A 7,565-nucleotide genomic window follows, 5' to 3' on the forward strand; every position below is an offset into this window, starting at 1 on the left:
GGAGGAATTGGGCAAGTAATCCGAAGGTTGCTGGTTCGATTCCGGCTGTGAAAAATGACGTTGTGTCCTTGGGCAAGGCACTTCACCCTACTTGTCTCGGGGGGAATGTCCCCGTACTTACTGTAAATCGCTCTGGATAAGAGCGTCTGCTAAATGACTAAATGTAAATGTAATGAACCAGCAGCAGGCCTGCTTTAACATTCCCAAGGCTGCGGTCAAAATCAGCTGGCGGATTTGTTCTCATCGCCTGTTTCTTGGGAGAGTGAAAGAGGTACATCGGTCTGTTTTTCATGAGACGGTAACAGGTGTGTTGATTCATCCTCTTTTCAACAGGTCGTGATGCAGGAAATCACAAGTCGCACCCCATTGGTCCAGGCGGTGCAGGAGGCAGGGCAGAACCTGGTTCGCGGCCGCCATTTTGCCTCCCATGAGATCAGCGAGCGCTTGGCTGAACTGAAAAGGATCTTCGAGGACCTGAAGAGAGAGTCGGAAAACAAGGGTCGTCTCTTGCAGGACGCCTTGAAGATACAAACCTTCTTATCTGAGGTAGCCGTTGTGCTTTGAGTCCAGGCCTAAACTGACGTATAAACGTCATAAATAAAACTACTGTCAGTTATTCCACAAAGTATCCCTGGTATAGGAACAAACAAGAATGGCAACAATCTACCAAACATATTTCTACAACCACAAAACTCACCATCTTCTCCTTTTGCTCCTTTTGCTCCGTGCTTCATCCCCGTGCAGGTGTCAGAGCTGGAGCTGTGGATGGATGAGCAGAAGCCCGTGCTGGAGTCCAGAGACTATGGGAAGAGTGAGGAGGCCACGGAGATCAACCTGAAGAAGCTGGACTCTGTAGACCTTGATCTGGACCACCAGAGGGAGACTGTGGACGCCCTTCAGGAGATTGGGGCCAAGCTGGAGCACTGTGGACACCCCATGAGGTAGACACACACACACACACACACACACAGTAACATCCCTGGGTTGACCACTGGGATTAGTGACATGCAGGTATGTGCTGAAATGTGTCTCACAGCTGTCACGTTGCTGATCCACTGACTTAATTTCAGTGGGTGAAACAAATCCGATGCACCCAAGTATTTGACAGTATTTACAAATAGTACTTAACCCAGATTTGACTCACTTGCTCACACACACACACACACATACACACACACGAACACACACACACACACACATACACACACACACACACAGACGAACACACACACACATCTGGTCTTATTCAGTCTTTCTGTGACTGAACAGTATTACACTTCTCCCTGTATCCTTCCAGCCATCTGGTGAGTAAGAGCCTGCCAGACATGATGAACCAGTACGATAGTGTTCTTCGGCTGTCTGCCTCGCGGCGCTCAGCTTTGGAGGACCAGCTAAGCCTGTATGTGTTTGAGAGAGAAGCCGGGGAGCTGCAGACCTGGCTCAGCTCCCGCCAGTCTGTCGCCCAGTCTGAGGACTATGGACAGGACTTGGAGGATGTGGAGGTAGGAAGGATGCTGTGAGCTCACCCACTCACTCACTGACTCACTGACTCACACTCACTGACTCACACTCACTCACTCTCACTCACTCACACTCACTCACACTCACTCACTCATTTGCTATCTCGATTATTCACTTGCTCATTCACTGGCTCTCTCTCGCTCTCGCTCTCTCGCTTGCTCACTCTTTCTCACTCACTCACTCACTCACTCATTCGTTAACTATCTCACTCTTGGCAACATCCTCCAGGTGCTTCAGAAGAAGTTTGAGGACTTTGTGGTGGAGGTGAACACCTTGGGCCACAGCAAACTGGGCTCGGTGCAGCAACTTGGCCGAGAGGTCAAGTCTGCAGAAGGACAGAGGAGAGAGGCAGTCCTGAGCAGACTGTGGGATGACCTCAACCACACCATCAAGATGAGAGATCAGGTAGTCGACTTTAACAGATGATCTTTGAGTTATGATGTTGCCAGAACAGCCATGTTGACCTGCTTTCTCTTCTGTGTCAAACAGAACCTGCAGGGAGCGAGGGAGGTGCACCAGTTTGACCATGATGTGGATGAGCTGAGGGGCTGGATGAGTGAGAAAGAGGTGGTGCTGAACTCGGAAGATCACGAACACGACCTGCTGGGAATCCAGGCGCTCATACGACAACATGAGGGGCTGGAGGTAAGGAATGGACCCCAATGGTTTGCTTTCAAAATAAAAGTCTTGAAAAGGGGAAGGGTAGCTTATGATTATTTGTGGCCTGAAGCAGGCCTTTAACAGTTGTGAGGAAGTATGCATGGAAAAATAATTTAAGGAATGAGTTGTTATAATTCATGAATAAAATAAAATAAACGAACGAATACATTAAATCAACACATTGTATCAAGTATCAACAAATATCCATGTGGCTCCTCAGAGGGACCTGGAGGTGATGGAGGGGAAAGTATCCAGGACCCAGGAGGAGGGCAGGGCTCTGGCCAGGCGACACCCCCAGGTGGGGGCTAGTCTGAGGGAGAGGCTTGAGGAAGTGGAGGCTCGCTGGGCCAGCCTTCAGGCCAAGGCCAGTCAGCGCAGGACCAGGCTGGGTCAGGCTGAGGCCGTCCAGAGATACCTCACTGACTGGACAGAACTCATGTAGGTGGTTCTTTTAACCACTTTGGTGAACTAAAAAGGTCACTGAGGTGTACTTTTTTTACCCAAGAGAAACAAGATGTATGCAATGCTTGGTATCGTTACTTACGTCTGGTTTGTCTTGAAGAAATAAAATCGATTTCATACCTCAGTGATCTTACAAGCTTTCTAGAAAGAAGACGGTTAGAAAAAAGAGGTGTGTTCCATTTGTCTTCCAGGGCATGGCTGAAAGAGACCCTTTCCCTGGTCAGAGGGGAGGGGCTTGGAGGGGAGAGAGCAGACCTGGAGCAACTAATCAAGAAGCACGAGGAATACCACATCCAGATTGACAGGCAGTTTAACCAATCACAGGCTATGAAAGACAGAGGCAAACGACTGGCAGAGGACGGCAGCTTTATGTGCCAAGAGGTACGAAACACAACCATCTTTCCATCCATACCTCCATTCTTTCATTCATTCAACCATCCATCCACTCGTTCATACGTATATTATTGTTCTCCTGCCGAGCAGATGAGATGAAGTTACTTTGGGACGTGGACGTTCCTTGACTCTGACCACTGAAACACTGTTAGAACTATACACTTCTTTTTTTTTTTTACATATTTATTTATTGATGGAAATTGGTGGTATACAGAGTAGAATGGGAAGCATTAATGGTACAATCTCCATGTTTTTTGTTGACAATCAAACAACAACAATGACATCATCCAACGATACCCTGAACTAGTATGATGAATGTACAAAAGGAAAAAAAAAGAAAAAGAAAAAAACACAATAATAATTATACTATAAATAATAATAATACAAAAAATCATAATAATAATAATAATTGCAAACCCCCACAGTAGATCACTATGCACTTCTGATCATTGATCTTCTGCTGTGCATTCCATATTCACTAGTTGTACGTCTCTCTGGTTCCAAGCAGAATGAATAATGTATAATGATGCGAGCGTCCTGTGCGTGTGCAGTTGGAGGAGCGTGTGTGGGAGCTGCAGGACTTGCAGGCCCAGGTTGTGGAGGTGTGGGAGGAGCGCAGGGTGATGTACCAGGAGGAGCTGGAGGTCCTGCAGCTCCAGAGAGAGATGGAGCAGGCGGAACACTGGCTCTCCACCTACGAGGCGACCCTCAAGGCAAAGGACTACGGGGTACGACGCATGGATGAACGTCAAACAAGACAGCAACTCTTCTGTTCTGTTTTTTTTTTACAACCATAACCCTGTCCTTTAAATCATATTTTAACCATAACTTTTTTATTAAATGTCTAATCTTAAACTGACATATTTTAGTGGGCCTAACACGAGTAGAAAACGTGAAAATGTGGTAGTACCCAGACATAGGTATGGACACACACCCTCTCTCCAGTCGCTGAGCAGAAGCCTCTCCTCTTTGACAGGATTCGGTGTCCGATGTCGTGGAACTCATGAAGAAACAGGAGGATCTGGAGGCTATGATGCAGGCCCAGAGTGATCGCTTCACAGCCCTGCAGAGAAAGAGGACAAAGGTAGGCTACCACTACCTAGCCTGTAACCTGAGGAGTCAGGTGGCTGAGCGGTTAGGGAATTGCGCCAGTAATCCGAAGTTTGCTGGTTCGATTCCTGGCCGTGACATTGTGTCCTTGGGCAAGGCACTTCACCCTACTTGCCATGGGGAAATGTCCACGTACTTACTGTAAGTCGCTCTGGATAAGAGTGCCTGATAAATTACTAAATGTAACCCAGATAGGCTATCTTTCACAAGCCCCTAATTCCATGCAGCCAGTACACGGCCCGAGTTCTAACCCAGTTATCTTTTGTTTCAGCGTGAACAGAGGCTGCTAGGTCTCCAAGGCGATGAGGAGGATTCTAGAAAGAAGCCGATGAGAGTGTCCTCCTTGAAGAGGAAACCGTCCGACCCTAAAAACCCTTGTGTTACTTTCTCTAAAGCCCCAGTCAACATGACCGGCAGTGGCACAACACCAGAGAGGCCAGGCCTGGGAGAACGACCAGAGAGAGGGAAGAGAGAGACGTCAGACAGAAGAGAGAGTCCAGAGAGAGGAGAGAGAGGAGAGAGACTAGAGGAGGAACCAGTCACCATCTCCAGTGGACCAATGTTCAGCCCCAGCCCCACCCCTGCTCCTAGGACCTGGACCAACCACAGCCCGGCCCCCCTCACCTCATTCGAACCCCCCGCCACAGTCCCTGAACCCCCTCTCCACCCCCAAGGTGCTCCCCCCACCACCCTCAGCCTGGCCCATGAAGAACAGCGCCCAGCCAAACCCTCTATTGCCCCCAAACCCAGGGGTTCCTTCAAAGACAGGAAGTTTGTACCTCCCTCTGAACCTGCCCCTGCCCCACCTGTGTGCATAGCCACCTCACCTCCCGGACGGCTAGAGAACGACACTGCAGACTCTCCTCCAAGCATCAGGAAGTTGGATGCTGCTGACTCCCCACCGACACCAATCAGGGAAATGCCTACACCCCCTGACTCCCCCTCTCTGCTAACCAGGAAGCCGCCTTCGTCCCCAGACTCCCCGCCCAGTCCAATCAGAGAGCAATCTACTGCCCTATCAGACCCGTCTGTCTCCACCAGAGAGCTGCCCCTCTCTTCCCCCTGGTCCATTAGACTGGAGGATCTGCCTGAAGAATCCATCACCCTCTCTCACTCCACGTCTGATGAAAGTGATGGAGCACCTGTCAAACTGGATGGCATGTTAGAGATCAAGCTGAAACAGAAAGTAAGAGATGGATTCAATCTTAATCGAACAATAATGATTTGCTCTCGAAAAATAAATTGTGAATTCAAGCCTTTTCCCATTGACAATGTAATAATTTAATCAATTTGGTATTATTTCTGTGTGTGTGTGTGCACCTAGGGACTGGACCACTGGGAGTCCGTGTATGCAGCCATTGAGGGAGACTCACTCAACCTGTTCAAAGACAGAGAAGCAGCTGTAGAGGTATGTCCATGACTACTCCTCGAGACTCTATTACCTCAGAGAGTCCGTGATGTGAACCTCTTGTTTCTGTTGCAGAGGACGTCACGCTGGCCGCCTATCCTCCTGGCGGGAGCTGTGTGTAAGGAGAACAACTTCTACCGCAGGAAGGACCACACCTTCAAGCTCATGTAAGAGTGCCCTATCAGCACTTCTGTGTAACATTCTTAGTGGGCCTTAAGGCCCTGGCCAGTGACGCTTGGTCAGGAAATAAAATATACAAGGATGGTCAAATAAACAAACATGGTCTATGAATGATGCTTCGTAATTGAATTAGAAGACAGATGAATCTGACAGAGACCATGAGGATAAATATTGGAGGGTGACTGTGATGTGTACATGGTCCTTACAGACTGGAGGATGGGAGTCAGTACCTGTTTGCAGCGACGAGCCGCGAGGTGCAGCTGAGATGGGTGGAGACTCTGCAGAGCAGCACCAAGTCGGGCAGCTCCTCAGAGGATTCTGGGTAAGACCGCTAAGACACAGACAGGGTTCTCCCTCTGAACCCAAGGGCTTGCAAGGCTTGATTTTGTGGAGTGTCATTTATTGAAACCCATTTGCTTGGACGAAAGAGTCAAATTTGCTTAGATCAACCCTTTAAACGTTCCGTGCACTGTCTCTCATCCACGTTGATGTGTACTGTGTTCAGTAGGTCGGAAGCTGTCGACCTCAGGTCCGGCTTGGTGACTGAAGGAGCAGAGAGGCAGACCTCCAGAGGACAGGACAGCTTCTACGGCCGTGACATGGAGCCTTCTCAGGAGAGGGAGCCTCCACCCAAGCCCCCCCACACCTACTACAACAGACACCACTATCCAGAAGAAGGGGAAAGTAGAGAGCAAGGTATACGTGTTGGGGTTGGGGGCCGTTGTGGGGTATCATCTGTTGTCTTCAGCCTTACATCAGATGTATTTGTTTCAGGATATACAGTACTGTGCAGTCTTAGGAACACATTTTAAAAATACAAATATAAATACAAAAAAGTCAAGCACAAATGCTTAAAAAATAAGGAAGGCAAAAGACTAAACAAAACTTTTCTCAACATTCCACTTTTATACTGCTGCAAAAATACAAAAGACCAACAAACAATAATTCAAAACAATATAAATGTAAAAGATCTTGGGGGTGCCTAAGACTTTTACGCACTGTACTCAGTACTATATGTTGAGACAGAAACTATTTACAAATTTCAAAGCTTAAAAATAAAATAAAAAATATATACCTAAGTCTTGTCCTCTCGTTTCAGGGAGTGTGACCTTAAAAAGCTACAGGAGCCTGGAAAGGAGCCAGCCCCCCTCAGATCCCCCTCCCCCTCCTCCCCAAGCCCAGGATGTGACGGGGTTCACAGACAAACCCAGGAAGAATGTCTTCCAGAAGCTCTTCAAGAAGTGACCAAAGGCCTCTGAGAACTCTGAGCCAGAGAGGGACTGTTATCAGAACTAAATAATTTCACATTCATGCTTATTTTGATCTTTTATCTAGTCGAGCCTAAACTAGGCTTGCTGTAGTATAGCAACATTTCATTGTGTATGTATCATCTAAGCAGTACAAAATCAAAACATCATAAATACATTCACGATAACAATCTATCTGATTGTCTCTCATGGGATCATGCATGTGCCTTTCCAACATTTTTGTTCCGTGAATATATTTATTCTTGAAATTACTTTTGTAATAATTTACACATATGTCTACAGTACATCAGACTTTACGACAACATTTCTATATACATGCATGTTTTAATCAAGCTGTTATCATCATTTGTATCTGGGATTATTTAGCTTGACAAAAAAATACATGAGATACTTAACTTTGAATGTCTTCACACTGAGATTACACCAAAGATAAAACAAGGAATATGATTGATAATATTTCCACTTCAAGATCCTTTGATCTGATGAACTAAGCAAGTAGGAGAATGTTGATTGGTTATACATTGCAATAACTTTGTAGTAAGAATTTTCCAAATTAATAAATT

General features: G+C 46.9%; 1 protein-coding gene across 1 annotated transcript in view; it reads left to right on the top strand.

The window, feature by feature from the left end:
• The window catches only part of sptbn5 (spectrin, beta, non-erythrocytic 5), a 38,756-nt gene extending 31,191 nt beyond the window's left edge, over nt 1-7,565 (top strand). Inside the window, exons 56-71 of the mRNA XM_067243776.1 lie at nt 334-546; nt 745-941; nt 1,298-1,502; nt 1,750-1,926; nt 2,011-2,166; nt 2,402-2,619; nt 2,835-3,024; nt 3,588-3,764; nt 4,013-4,120; nt 4,418-5,176; nt 5,228-5,332; nt 5,471-5,554; nt 5,630-5,721; nt 5,943-6,056; nt 6,240-6,430; nt 6,834-7,565. Of these exons, the coding sequence (XP_067099877.1) occupies nt 334-546; nt 745-941; nt 1,298-1,502; nt 1,750-1,926; nt 2,011-2,166; nt 2,402-2,619; nt 2,835-3,024; nt 3,588-3,764; nt 4,013-4,120; nt 4,418-5,176; nt 5,228-5,332; nt 5,471-5,554; nt 5,630-5,721; nt 5,943-6,056; nt 6,240-6,430; nt 6,834-6,979 (3,132 nt within the window). The 3' untranslated portion in view covers nt 6,980-7,565. The remainder of the gene's footprint in view (nt 1-333; nt 547-744; nt 942-1,297; nt 1,503-1,749; nt 1,927-2,010; nt 2,167-2,401; nt 2,620-2,834; nt 3,025-3,587; nt 3,765-4,012; nt 4,121-4,417; nt 5,177-5,227; nt 5,333-5,470; nt 5,555-5,629; nt 5,722-5,942; nt 6,057-6,239; nt 6,431-6,833) is intronic.

Source organism: Osmerus mordax, chromosome 9, assembly GCF_038355195.1.
Source record: "Osmerus mordax isolate fOsmMor3 chromosome 9, fOsmMor3.pri, whole genome shotgun sequence".
In the NCBI taxonomy this organism is placed as follows: domain Eukaryota; kingdom Metazoa; phylum Chordata; class Actinopteri; order Osmeriformes; family Osmeridae; genus Osmerus; species Osmerus mordax.